This window comes from Mauremys mutica, chromosome 1 (assembly GCF_020497125.1).
Source record: "Mauremys mutica isolate MM-2020 ecotype Southern chromosome 1, ASM2049712v1, whole genome shotgun sequence".
Lineage (NCBI taxonomy): Eukaryota > Metazoa > Chordata > Testudines > Geoemydidae > Mauremys > Mauremys mutica.
Window position 1 is genome coordinate 341,634,698 of NC_059072.1, and position 15,425 is coordinate 341,650,122.

At 39.8% G+C, this 15,425-nt stretch overlaps 1 protein-coding gene across 3 annotated transcripts in view; it reads right to left on the reverse strand.

Annotated features, from left to right (window-relative positions):
• Nucleotides 1-15,425, reverse strand: part of TMEM135 (transmembrane protein 135) — a 387,108-nt gene that overhangs the window by 27,186 nt on the left and 344,497 nt on the right. For all 3 annotated transcript variants that reach the window (XM_045020247.1, XM_045020259.1, XM_045020252.1), the window contains 3 exons: nucleotides 6,496-6,537; nucleotides 5,553-5,699; nucleotides 340-409 (listed from right to left, as the gene is read on the reverse strand). In XM_045020247.1, the coding sequence (XP_044876182.1) occupies nucleotides 340-409; nucleotides 5,553-5,699; nucleotides 6,496-6,537 (259 nt within the window). The remainder of the gene's footprint in view (nucleotides 1-339; nucleotides 410-5,552; nucleotides 5,700-6,495; nucleotides 6,538-15,425) is intronic.

Below are 15,425 nucleotides of genomic sequence, written 5' to 3' on the forward strand. Positions count from 1 at the left end.
CTTTAGGTTCTCAGACTATTGTAATTGAATTTCCAAGAGAAAGAAAGAAAGAAAGAAAGAAAGAAAGAAAGAAAGAAAGAAAGAAAGAAAGAAAGAAAGAAAGAAAGAAAGAAAGAAAGAAAGAAAGAAAAAGAATCTTGCTCAGAAGATGGTTTTCACAAACTTATAACTGACTCTTTTTATAATGAAAAAGCATGACCAACAACAGACTTCAGAGGCTAAGACATATGGAATCTGCATTTGCCCATTATAACTTACATATTCTTTTTCTGTACTAAACTTTATACATTTTCACCAGTCTCTGTGAGTGTTTACAAAAAATGCCAGATTCATACTTACTTTAATGCAATATGAGATGCAATTGTCTTCATAATGTTTACAGCATCTATGTCTTGGACCATGTTTGCATCTGCAAAAGAAACAACAAAATCCATATTAACCAGAAGTTGGCTTTACTGTAATCTACTTAAGATTTTGCAAACTTTCTCTTGTTAAAAATGTATACAATAGTCTCTTGCTATTTCCCCATTATTTATTTTGCATGCCACCTTTTGACAAAGGCCTACATGACATTCTCATAAGCAAACTAGGGAAATGCGGTCTAGATGAAATTACTATCGGGGGGTGCACATCATGTTGAAAGCTTGTACTCATAGAGTAGTTATCAATAGTTCGCTGTCAAACTGGGAGGGCATATCTACTGGGGTCCCATTGGGGTCAGTCTGGGTCTGGTACTAGTTAATATTTACATTAATGATTTGGATAATGGAGAGAAGAGTATGCTTATACATTTGAAGATGATGCAAGCTGGGGGAGACTGCAAGCATTTTGGAGGACAGGACTGGAATTCAAAACAACTTGACAATTTGGAAAATTGGTCTGAAATCAACAAGATGAAATTCAAATAAGACAAGTGCAAAGTACTACACTCAGGAAGGAAAAAAATCAAGTGCAAAACTAAAATTGGTGAATAACTGACTAGGGTGATAGTAATGCTGAAAAGGATCTGGGAGTTATAATGTATCACAAACTGACTATGAATCTACAACGTGACAGTTGTAAAAAGGGCTAATATCAATCTGGAGTGTATTAACAGGACTAATGTATGTAAGACATGGGGGGTAATTGACCCACTCTTCTCGGCATTGATAAGGCTTCAGCTGGAGTATTGTGTTCAGTTATGAGCACCACACCTTAGGAAATATGGGGACAAATTGGAGAGAGTCCAAAGAAGAGCAACAGAAATGATAAAAGGTTTAGAAAACCTGACCTATGAGGAAAGGTTAAAACACTGGGTACCTTTAGTCTTGAGAACAGAAACCTGAGGGGGGACCTGATAACAGTCTTCACATATGTTAAGGGCTGTTATAAAGAGGATGGGGATCAATTGTTCTTCACACTCACTGAAGGTAACACAAGAAGTAATGGGCTTAATCTGTAGCAAGGGAGGTTTAGGTTAGATATTAGGGAAAATGTCCTAACTATAAGGGTAGTTAAGCACTGGAAGAGGATTCCAAGGGAGGTTGTGGAATCCCCATCACTGGAATAGGTTGGACAAACACCTGTCAGGGATGGTCTAGGTATAATTGGTCCTGCCTCTGCACAGGAAGCTGAATTACATAACCTCTTGAAGTCTTGTCCTACATTTCTATGATTCAATTGTAAGGCACTGTGTACTTTTATGAAGTCATCCAAGTACTGTACAAATAAAACAGTACTTTATTAGTATTTCAGAAGTACACGTATGTGAATTTTGATCCAATCCTCTTTTCCATGCTAAGCTTGGGTAAATGGGCTATGCCTATAAATTCCCCACTTTTGCCAATGGGAAGGAATTATGAACCATCCCTCCAAGGCCACAGAGCTGTAGCAGGGCCATTCTGCAGCCTATGATCACTGACACGCTCCCCCCCACCCACTCAAATTAGACTGATGCTGCTGTTTTGGCCAGGGATCCACTGGCCATACTGCAATCCTGGGGCCTACTGGAGGAGGCTGAAGAGGCCTCTCTCAACCATGACCATTCCACTGCAGTGTAGTCCAGCTGTTTATGGTACAGATTTTCTGCCACCCTTACTTGGAATTAGGGTTTGGCTCAAAGCATAAAGTGGAGATGATTTTAGGGAGGATGGGATGTGTGGACTTTACAGTAATTAGACTTGTATGACACAGAATTAAAGGAAAGTCATTTCATACTAGCTTCAAAAATGATATTTTCTTGTAGTCAATTATTTGTGGTTTAATACAAAATAAATCACATAATTTATATACTGTGTCAAATATCTTGGAAGCTTTGAATCATGTATTGTAAAGTATATTGGCCATAAATCATCCACAAGGTTAGTTTATGTAGCAAAAATTGTAACGAGAACGTGATCAGGTTACAGACATTTAGAATCAATTATATCTGAAAGGAAACATATGGAAGAGAAACTTGAGAAAGTATTAGGATTAAAAATGCAATGGTTTTTGAATGTATGGGAAGAGGGAATCTGGAAATCCCAAAGGAAGTATACTCCTCATTTGTTAATCATTTAGCCTTCTAATGTTTAATAAATACATTTTGGCTAAAGGGACACTGATCATGCCTCACTATTTTCAATTAGTTCACATCAGGGGTATTTAAAACAGAATAGGTATGAAGAACAAGAAAGGGACGGGCCTTCTAGCTATTCCTTAGCTCAATGCTGGAGGTAAGTGTTTCTTTCTATTTGAAGGGCTTCCACTCTGAAATAAGAGCTCTTCACCACCCCTTTCACAACACGGAATACTTAGAACATCTGTTTATCTACTGCCTGTCAGGAACATACCATAACAAGGACCAAGTCCTAAAAAGGGGGCTGCACAGCTTTCTCTCCCATATAAGTAAACAGGAGCTGAGAGTGCTCAACCCACCTACTCTTATTTGTGTGGGTTCACTATAAATGATGCCCGGCAGGAGGCTTCTGCTGTGCTTGATTTACCATCACCAGAAGTATTACAATGGAGATTTAGCTAGTGCTCCACCTGTAGACTTATACTGCAGTAATGCTGGATTTGGGACATGGAAGGTCAACCGTGTTACCAAATGAAGAAGGGACAGGTAGGTGATGGAGCCTTGCTGCCCCACTTCAAAACCTTTGTCTATGGGAGAAAACAAGGGGTTTAATGCTCTCCCAATGTTTTTTGCTGCGGATGAGAGAATGGACTAGAAGCTGACCAGAACTTCCCTGCCAAAGTGGGGATAGTTGAAGGCTGTTCTTGGACCACTTCACCTCCAATAGGATGAGGAAGCAGTAAGTGAAAACCAGTGAGGATTTTAAGAGCACCCCTGGAACATTCCTCCAGCATGGGCAGAAGAGCCACAACACAGTCCAAAAGTGCACTCTTTTGTGAATGGTAAAACGGTGCTTATCCAAGACCAGTTTGAAAGATCAGTGGTTCAAGTACAGCAATTTAGAAGGCGAAGAGAAACAAATGGAAACAGGCAAATGTTTTGTTTTGTTTTAAAATCACCTGCCCATTTCTCTGGAATAATGGATGGCGAGTTATCGGTGCCTGCTTTCAAAAATTTAAAATGGCGTGTTCCTGATATGTCATTCGATATAGGCCTGGCACCACGTGTAGCAATTAGTATTATGGTAATGATCAAAGGGACAAAGACGTAGGCCATATTTACAGGGTTGGGGACTCTATCCAGGGAAGTAGTGACCCTGAAAAAGATTTGGGGATCGTGGTGGATAATCAGCTGAATATGAGCTCCCAGTGTGACGCTGTGGCCAAAAGGGCTAATGAAATCCTGGGATGCATAAACAGGGGAATCTTGAGTAGGATTAGAGAGGTTATGTTACCTCTGTACTTGGCACTGGTGCAATCGCTGCTGGAATACTGCATCCAGTTCTGGTGCCCACAATTCAAGAGGGATGTTGATAAATTGGAGAGGGTTCAGAGAAGAGCCACGGGAATGATTAAAGGATTAGAAATCATGTCTTACAGTGACAGACTCAAGGAGCTCAATCTATTTAGCTTCACAAAGAGGGGTGACTTGATTACAGTCTACAAATACAAAGATAGGGAACAAATATTTAACAATGGGCTCTTCAATCTAGCAGAGAAAGGTATAACATGATCCAATGGCTAGAAATTGAAGCGAGACAAATTCAGATTGGAAAAAAGGCGCACATTTTTAATGGTGAGAGTAATTAACCATTAGAACAATTTACCAAGGGCGATAGTGGATTCTCCATCACTGACAATTTTAAAATCAGAACTGGATGTTTTTCTATAAGATACGCGCTAGGAATTATTTTGGAGAAGTTCTATGGCCTGTGCTATACATGAGGTCCGACTAAGTGATCCCAATGGTCTCTTCTGGCCTTAGAATTTATGAAGCAGTAGTCAGTCATTAAGCTATTCTTAAAGGGAAGGGGCAAAAAACCCACAGAGCGCACCAAAGCACTCTGGTCAAGGGTCCAATAATTTAGAACTGATTTCGTTTTTATTCCAGTTATCATAATTAAATCTACAACTGAAGTTAAAGTCATTTAGGGTCAAATTTACAAAAGTGCCTGAGTGACTTACAAAATTAAGTCTCAATGACTTAGGCTCCTAAGTGACTTAGGTACTTTTGAAAATGTTACCCTAAGACTCATTTTCAAAAGTGGCTTAGGCACTTAGCAGTCTACATTCCACTGATTTTCAGTGGGATTTATTCTCCTAAATGCCTAGGTCAGTTTTGAAAAATTGTTTTGAAATGTTACCCTCAGTAATTTGCATAGTCTAAAAAATTAAATGCAAGTTGGAAAGATTGATCAGAAATCAACAAAACAGATTAACTAAATCTAATCTATTTAGAAGCAAAGTACAAAAAAGCTGCAATATTTATGAATAAACACTAAAAAAATGAAGAGAAGGATTCTTCAAACAATTATATCAAGCACATTGCGGGTGCCTAATAAATAACAAGAAAATCTGAGCTTCTTCAAAGCAATCTAAGAGTATTAGGTGCCAGCTCTCACTGAACGTAGACTACAACCACAACATTAATAATAGCAGCAACATATAAATGTTTTGCTATGGCTTCATGACTCTTCTTATAACTAACAATACAACCTCACAAACTCTGTGAAGTATTTGACATACTGTACCCAGCCACTATATGCCACTGAAGTGTTCACTTATGTACTAAATATCACCCTAACTGCTCCAAAATTAAAAGAAATATACTATTTGCTTTTATATTACCTAGTTAGTGAATTGTGTATCTTAAGTAATATGAGCTAATGCTAATAAATAGGTTTATCTTTGTTTTACTTTGCTTTTAATATAGCTCACCATTTTGTTATTGCTATTACTCAATAAAAGAAATATAAATCTCTTGAATACAAATTAAAAATAGCATGAAACACTGTTGTTAAATATATGGAGATATACCTATCTCATAGAACTGGAAGGGACCCTGAAGGGTCATTGAGTCCAGCCCCCTGCCTTCCCTAGCAGGACCAAGTACTGATTTTGCCCCTAAGTGGCCCCATCAAGGATTGAACTCACAACCCTGGGTTTTTTATACTCACACTTTGTCCACAAGTTTCTTTGTTAGAGCAATTATGTTCATTCGCCGTGATACTTCTTCCCGGTGCTTTATCTTTCTGTCTATTTTTGAAAATGCTACCTCTGGTGAAAATGAATGTGTGGGAATTTCTTCTTTACCTACAATGAACCTGGAAGGAAAAGGAAAATACAAGGCAATTATATTTCTTACTTTACAAACAAATAAAAAAACAAAGTTTTCAAAAGTGAATTCCACAGAGTAGTGTTAATAATTTTCTGCACCTTTCAGCTATTCTTTTGAGCACGGCCTGAGGTCCCAAATTTAGGAGGCAGGCAAGTGTAATTATCCCCATTTTACCAAAAGCAACACAGGATCAGAGAAGTTGCACAAGGAAATGTCTGGCAGAACTAGGCATAAAACCCGAGTTTCTAATATGACAGACACAAGACTTAACCATGCACTGCGTCGCATATGGACCTGCTGTGTCTATATGCCTCCTACGGTGCCTGTAAAATGGAGCCACTCCTGTATTCCCAGAGTGCTTTGTAAATATAAATATTAACAAACATACAGGACCCAGGACAAGACACAGTAGCAATGGATTTCTGCTTATTCCCAGTAGAATGCTGGGATTTAGGATTCCTGTCTCTGGAAGAAGAAATGTTGAATGCTCCTTTTCTCACACACATCGCCTACCCCCACGCATTAGCACTGTAGCATTGTAGCATTGTAATCCCACTTTTGTAAAATAGTCACACATTTGAAAACTCTCCTTTCCTGCCAATTCTATATTATGGCATCTTTGAAATATGCAATATGTCTCAAAATACAGGAAGGGTTTACAACAGTACGGTTTCTCTTAAGGAAATTCTGGCCTCCTACAAAGCAGCTTCCAGTATACACATTTCCCCAAAATGGTCAATTTCAGGTAAAACTACTGGTTTGGGATTTTTTTAGATACTTACTTAAGTGCAGAGAATGTAAATCCTTTCAAGCCATCTTTGCACCTGAAACAAAAAAATTAGGCTTTTGGTTTTGTGTGACAATCTGCATGCAATGAAAATAAAATCTCAGAGATAAAATATTGATGCAAAGCTGCGCAAGAACAACAACAATTTGGGGATAATGATTTGATTGTTACAAAATCCAATAAAGGAAAATAAGTATGCAACTAATTTATAGCCAACAGGGACAACACAGTTTTCAGCATGAAGCACACCATGGCCTTTGGGATTTCCTGGGAGACTGTGGACAGAGAACACCCAGAACCTCCTACATCCAAACTTCTTTGATCAAAACTGATAGGGATATGCAGATCTTTAAAGAAGAGAGATCTAGGTTCTACCTCTGCTGTGACCGTGAGACAAATATTGGCCATGCTCTACAGAAGTAACAACGTGAATTCTTAGGTGGCCACGGATTTGTTAGTTTTACAAAAAATTGTATAACGAGCTTGACAAAACATAAACCTACTGAAAGGGATGAGAAGTGTTCTGCACACTTTTTTTTTTTTAAACACACTCTGAGTTTGAGAGCCAGTGTCTTCCTTCATATGGGAGCTGAATCCTGTACTCCTTACTCTGGAAACAATTTCCACTGTAAAAGTCACAGCATGCCAATTGTATGGCAGTTGCTCTGGTTCTGCAGCTCTTCCCCATGAGTGTATGGGACTACTTTTGTGAATAAGAGTAGCAAGAAAGGGCCCTAGATTTGTAAATGTTGATTGTGGTATAAATGTGTAAGATTTGCTCTAATACTCTGATGTTTTAATTGGCAACTGGAGTTTCAGGAGTTTGCTGTTTTCTGAACTGGGTGTGTTGACTGCAATTGGAGCCTGCAGCTGCTACGGATTCTTCCTGGATGACTATCGGCGTACCAGTGTCCTGCTGCTAGGGAAGCAAAGAGCAGCACTTTTTACTCTAGATATTTGTATTTTTTTTCTTTTTAGAGGGCTGTAAATCAGAGGGGAATAAATCATGATGAAAGTGCATCTAGACAGAACATACAACACATAGAAAAGATGCTATTTTATTCCATAAGTTAAAAAATACATTTTATACTAACAAAAGATAAAATCCTGCCGTTATGATAGCCAGTTGCCAAGGCTGGGAGAGTAGCAGTGGTTGAGCAGAAGGTCCTTGTGCCATGCTGCCCACGTAGGCCAAGATGCCTCAGGAAACCTTGGGGCACCACCATCTCTAGGACATGTAACTGCTACTCCAAGAAAGGAGCAGGTGTAGAGCATTTAGTGCCTGCTGCTGATGGCAGTATGTGTATGAGAAAGTGGGGGAATGGAATGGGAAAGTGGCTTGGATTACTGACCAGGCTTGCTTGGGACTATGTACCACTGGATACATGTTATACAACCCTGCACAGACCATCATTCAGTTGCCCTCCTGCTCTTGGATGTGCTAATGAGGAGGAAAAGGCTTCTCGTGCTGTCTTTTCCCTTACCCCAGCAAGCCTGAACACAAGATGACAGAATGTCAGCCAAAATGTTTAGATACATTTAGCTGAAGAAAGAAATTCACAAATCAACAAAGTCTTTCTCTATGCTGGCGTCCGCATGTGCTCTTGGTGAGATGTCACAACACTAAGTGCCCTTGGGAAATGCTTCTGCTTCACATGGGAAAGGACTCACACACACACATTTAAAGGGATTTATTCTCAACTATGAGCAAAGCTCTCATGAACGGGCAAGCATAATTACACCCAGCATTAGGGAAGCAGAACCAAATATAGTTACTGTTGTAAAAGCTGCTGTGCCCCAAAATATCATATTTTATACACGACCATAGGTGTTCATGATACCTTACAGACAATAAAAAACCCATTAATACTAACACCTTTAATGTACAGAGCCTTAGAGTTGAAGATTTAAAAGTGTTTTACAAACTTAAAGACTCAGAACCCACCTACGGGGAAACAGCAGGTAAGAATAATTATACCAGTTTTACAAAGAGAGAAACTGAGACACAAAGAGTTAGGTGGCTTGCATCCAAAATCACATAGCAAGTCACTGGAACATCTTGGAATGGAACCCAGGAGTCCCGACACCCAGCTCTAATAATAATAAGTAAATAAATAAAAACCCTCCTGTATCAGGAGTTAGGCCTCGATCCTGCAATTGACAGCATGTGGGTGACTGCATGAAGCCCCACTGACTTCAGGGAGTTCCATACAATCTGCGTGTAGGCGATCAACAAAAATTGGGGCCTTAGTTTCTCATTTTATTTTTTCACGTGGCAGTCTTCTTTGCTCAGAATACAAACAAATAAAATGTGCAACTGAAGTTTAAATACACAAACATTCATTTGGAGAGTTTTATACAAACAGTAAAGTAATTAGAGTGCAACCCTGAAAAGTCATTTTGCCTCAATACTGCAGCTTCAGTTTGCAAATGCTGCAACAATTATTACATCATTACACCAGTAGATGTCCCTAATCAACTGTTACTCAAGCGGGGACAGATCTGGGAGAATTCTTGACCAACATCGTTTCACTAGTAATTTTCTTTTAAACTCGCATCAAAGACGACAATTAATAAATGCGGCACTGATCTTAAAACACTACCAGACATCTAAGTTACTCAAATGCAAAGCACTTACCCTAGGAAACATTAAAAACATTTCTGTACAATCTTTCATAATGCCTATCCTTATTAGCCATCTGTGATAATTAATTTCCACCTAGTTATTAGTTTGTGTGAGAGTCATTATCAGAGTTATGGTATCACTATGGTATCACTATTATTTACCATCGTATTCATGTGAAACTTTCCAAACAAAATGCACCACCAGTTACATATATGGCTTAATGCAGGGGTTCTCAACCTTTTTCTTTCTGAGCCCCCCCCCACCCAACATGCAATAAAAAAAACTCTACGGCCCACCTGAGCCACAACAACTAGTTTTCTGCATAGAAAAGCAAGGACCGGAATTAGGGGGTAGCAAGCAGTGCAATTGCCCGGGGCCCCATGCCACAGGGGCCCCCAGGAAGCTAAGTTGCTCAGGCTTCGACTTCAGTCCCAGGTGGAAGGGTTCAGGGCCCCGGGCTTCAGCCCATGTGGTGGGACTTCAGCTTTCTGCCTTGGGCCACAGAGTCCAACACTGGCCCTGCTTGACGAACCCCCTGAAACCTGCTCACGACCCCCAGGGGGGCCCGGACCCCTGGTTGAGAACCACTGGCTTAGTGTATAAGCAATATTACAGATATCATTCTATTTGGAGTTCTGTTTACAGCTCAGGTTTATTTAGTTTAACAAAATGAAGGTTAAGGGGTGACTTGATTACAGTGTATAAGTACCTAGATAGGGAACAAATATTTGACAATGGGCTCTTCAATCTAGCTATGAAAGATATAACATGATCCAATGGCTGGGAGTTGAAGCTAGACAAATTCTGATTGGAAATTAGGCATATATTTTTAAGAGAGAAATTGCCATTGGAACAATTTACCAAAGGTTGTGGTGGACTCTCCATCACTGACAATTTTTAAATCAGGGTATTTTTCTAAAAGATATTTTCTAGGAATTATCTTGGTAAAGTTCTATGACCCGTGTTATACAGGAGATCAGACTAGATGATCACAATGGTCCCTTCTGAGCTTGGAATCTGTGAATCATTTCCATGTTCTAAACTGCTAACATACATTCAGCATATGGCATCTTTTCTCACAACCCTGAAAGTCACTGGGCCAGATTCTCAACCCCCCGGCTTGGTATAATTTGGGCATCCTGAGCAGCATGAAGGGCCCATACTCTGGCTGCAGCTGGCCAGTTGAGAATTTTCCCTCCAGAAGGGAATTACCCACTGATGCAAAGCCAGATGAGCCAGCTCCTATGCCAACTGTCTCTTTCTAGTACAGGGGTACGACAGAAGAGAGAGGGAATGGAGCAGAGCTCTAGGATACTCTAACTTACGTCAGGACTACAGTTGGGTGAGTGTGACAACCCCATAAACAGTCCAGGGATCCTCCAACTTCTTGTGCCCAACAGATCTTGGCACAGGAGAGACTCTGGTCCATGTTATCCAAAATATCAGATGATGAAAAATATAACTTGAGGCCACACACACACACACTTTTCCCTAAAGGGAGCTACTCTTGCCACAATCTAGCACAGCTCTCCTGTGTGGAAGCAAAATTCAGTCAGGCTTAACAGTCAAGTCTTGAACCAACTCTAATTTTGTTGAGAGAGTCACGCTTAACCTCTAACCAATGGGAAGGGAAGAGGTCTCCTCACCAAGCTGTAGAGCTAAAAGCCAGCTATTATATTTTCAATTTCTTTTATTGACATTCCTTGCTAAGACCTTTCTAAAGGCTCACCCTCTGTGATTGACTGACATGCTCTGCTCAAGAAGTCAGCTGGGGAAAAGAGTTTAATTACTGTCGTTTCACTCACTGTACTTGTCAGGAGAATGTGACACATTTACTGAAAAATCACAATTACTTATGTTATCCTTCAAGGTAAAAGTAAATTAGAAAATTCAACTTTCCCTACATTGAATTTCATTATGGCTGTGTGCTTTGGGAATTAAGCTCACTATTTTGCAGGAAGGAGAAGTACCATGGCCTAACAATTTACTGGTTGTGACAGAATATGCTTAAGAAGGATTAACGTATAAAGTAGGTGTCACCTACCAATCCAAAGATTAAGCCTAGTAGCCAGGGGAGAAAATGCAAGTTGTGACACCATGAAGCCATCCCCCACAAACCACAGGCCCTGCAATTTCAAGGAGTAAAAGTTGTCCACTCTTCAGTGTGAACTGGACTTCTTGTAATGCATTGTCAACCAACTTCCTATTTTATACACTTTAAATGCAGGTTACACTCTCTCTTGCTTCTGTTGTAACATCTTGCCTTTCCTTGTTTCCTTCCACTGTGTCCTATTAAAACATATAATGTGTCATTTTCCTGAGTTGCTTTCTGTGTCTGTCTCCTCTTTTCCTACTCTCTCCCTCTACCCACTTGCAACTTCTTTTTCTCCTTTCCTTGATAGTATTATTTTAAGCTCTTCCTCTATAGTTTCTCTTTTCTTTCTCCTATTTCTCTCCTGTCACTACCAATACAATTATTTTTTTTACCTATCCTATCAATATCTCTTGCACCCTCCAGCTCACAATAATTTTTTTGCCTATCAGAATCAAATGGATTGGGAATGAAGTGGTGGATTTTTAATTAATAGCTCTGGAGAAAAATGGTTTCTATATGATCCATGAGACAATGAAGCTCAAGTGGACATAATGGATGTCTGGGCCACCTCCACAATGATTTTGACCCAAAGACGTGGGCATGTAAACAGGTATTATTAGCCCAAGCTTAGTTCTGCTGCAAGCCATCTGAGAACTGATTGTATATTTGATGGCTTTGAAATATGGAAGTGAGGTTCAGTAATGTTTAACTCTCCCATAAGACCTGAAAGAGATACATATTACTCAATGGGATCAAATGCATCTCAAAACTATTCATTCCAAGCCAATAATATCTTTACCATAAGCCTCCTTGTACAAAATGAAATATCAGACATATATGGACAAAGGTACAGCCAACCTCTCTCTCTGGCTGAGACCAAAGCAGCTTTAATAGCTGAGGCCAAAGCAAACTTTAATAGCTCTTTCTGGTGTTCACACCGGGTGAGCAGGCCTTTTAGCTGTTAAGCCAGCATTTCTAATAACAAGCATTGGTAAGCTTTATTAAATCTGCACTGACTCTTCACTACAACTGAGCTTTGCAACAAGAACCAGATTCATCTCAGATACACCAATGTAAACACAAAGTGACTCCACTAACTTCTATGGAGTTAGTTGTTCCAGATTTACACCAGCATGGATCAGAGAAGAATTTGCTACAGTGTCTTACCATTAGAGATGGAAACCAAACCTCAAATGTGAACTCACAACCCAAATTTTTGGGTTCTGATTTGAAACCCTGGATCAAAACCCACACGTGTGGTTTTGATTCTGTGTGGGCTCTAGAACCATAACAAGCCTATTTTCCTGATCCATTTCCAAATGTGGCCCAAGAGGTTAAAATGTGTAAGTTTTGACATTTGGGGCTCAAATCTTTTGAGAACAGTTTACAACATTTCAGTGCCACTTATCCTGAACATGAACCATATCTACTGTTCAGTCAGCAGGTAATATATGTCATCTGAAACCAGACCTGGATTCAAACACTATTTCTTTAGTCCATCTCTACTAATTAGGCAGCTTTAGCAAGAAAGTATTGGAATAATCTATTTTTTCGTTATCATTTTGGCCTCGTTAATAACAATTACAATTCTCTAATTAAATCATATCTTCTCAAAGGGAATATCGTCTCAAAGCTTACATACCCTGCAGAAAGGAACCTTTGATATACATATGACCAATAGAAAGCATCCATGCTACCCAAAAAAGAACCAAGTAGAGCTGTTGTAATCCTAGCTGGGCAGTCACCATTTTACGACAAGTCAAATTGTAACATAAGTCTTACAACCATTGAGCGGACATCATACCAAAGCCCCTCGGAGTGAAAGTAAGATATTCCATTCACCAGCTGCTGTTCACATTAAAGAATTCTTCCCTAATATCAAACCTAAGCCTTTGCTTCCTTCAGACTCCTTCTCCGTGTCCTATCACCTACTACAACTGTGAAAAATTCCCATCCTTCATTTTTCTATTGCTTCCTATAAAAATCATGACTGGTGTGGAGAAAATAAATAAGGAAGTGTTATTTACACCTTCTCATAACACAAGAACGAGAGGTCACCAAATGAAATTAATAGGCAGCAGGTTTAATACAAACAAAAGGAAGTATTTCTTCACACAACACACAGTCAACCTGTGGAACTCTTTGCTAGAGGATGTTGTGAAGGCCAAGACTATAACAGGGTTAAAAAAAGAACTGGGTAAGTTAATGGAGGATAGGTCCCTCAATGGCTATTAGCCAGGATGGGTAGAGGCTAGGGACACAATCCCTGTTTGCCAGAATCTGGGAATGGGCAACAGGGGATGGATCACTTGATAATTACCTGTTCTGTTCATTCCCTCTGGGGCACCGGGCATTGGCTGCTGTCGGAAGACAGGATACTGGGCTAGATGGACCATTGGTCTGACCCAGTATGGCCATTCTTATGTACCTTCCAGGGAAGGCTGTTTACCAGAAGCTGAAGTGCTCTGGGTACATTGCCTCTGTAGAGGTGCACTGCGGCAGCACAGCCATGAAGTGCTGGTGTGGTGCACACCATTTGCCCACTGTGACTGTAGAGATTGGTTCGGCATAGGAATATAGCCTGGGATTTATTAACCTTTCCCACAGTCAGGCAGGTCTAGGTGCAGACATGGCGACAGGGAAAAGGTTGGGTTCCAGAGCTGGACAGTGTAGTGCACCACATTCCCAGAGCTGCTGCACAGGGCCTCTGTGCAGATGGACTATGCCAGGATCTCTTGTGGATCCCGAGGGATATGTGAGGTTTGTTGGTGGGCCTTGCAACTCATTCCACAGCAGAGGGGAGGGATGAAGCTTCCCCCCACACCACCCCCGAATGATGTAGAAGAAACTCAGTGAGCAAATTCCTTCCCTTACCCCTCTTCACCTCCATTTACCATGGAAAGTGCCTAGAGTTGCCATTTTTGTTTGGACATATGCCTGGAGATTTCATCACATGACAATCTTTAATTAAAGATTAATCTTTAATTCCTGGGGACTCCAGGACAATCCTGGGGGCCAGGCAACCCTAAAGGTGACAATCCTTCCCAGTGTGACAGAGAATATTCCAAGACTGTTCATACAGCCGTAAAGAATAACCATTCCCAGGAGCCGAGCATTTTATAACCACATTCAGAATGAACTGCTTTAAAATGGTTTGGGATCATAAGGCAAAACCCACGATCCTGGAAAGGAAATCTGCTGGGGCAATTATGACAGAGAAAGGCTTTATAAACTATAACCATTTTTCTCTCACAAGTTTTCTCTGTTGTAAACTATACATTTAGTTTTTCTTTGCCCAAAGGGCTTATCTATTCAGACCAGCCCTGGGAAAAAAATATGAAGGAAATTATTAAAGATAGCATCAACAAAAGAACCTTGTTTCCCAACCCACTATTTTTAATGTAAATTATGTCATGTTAGCTGGCATCACCCTATGGGGAAAGGGAGAGTTCGGTGATTTAAAGGAAAATGTAAAAACACTGCAGTAATATAGTCTCAATTCAAAGAAATAAATAGAAAGTACATATATACATTAAAAAACTGAAGTCATGCTCTGAAACCATCTTTAAACAGATCTTGAATATTGTTCCAGGTTTCCCCATAGTGTGGACAAGGCGTAACTTTTCAAAAATATATTTCAAATTTCAGATTAAAAAATTAACTGCATAGATGTCAAAAGCAGATGATGTGAAGCTGTCAATTTTACTTAAAACAGTCAATACTGCAGTATAGGTGGGGTACAAATGCAAGAAGAGAACAAACTAAGGAAATCATCAAAAAGAACAGGAGTACTTGTGGCACCTTAGAAACTAACAAATTTATTTGAGCATAAGCTTTCGTGGGCTAAAACCCACTTCGTCGGATGCATGCAGTGGAAAATACAGTAGGAAGATATATATACACAGAGAACATGAACAAATGGGTGTTGCCATACCAGCTATAACGAAAGTAATCAATTAAGGTGGGATATTATCAGCAGGAGAAAAAACACTTTTGTAGTGAAATCTTGTTTCATTTTTCTTCCATACATGAAAAGGATGTGGATGCAGGTAGTTAATTATGTAGCATGACTGCAATATAATTGTGTTCACATTTTGGCATATCCATAAGAAACATCTAAGTTCTAGTTACTGCTCCAAAGTTACGCAATTAGATTCCTTCTGAAATGTAGAAATGCTGAGCGTGTTTTATCATTTAAATAAAA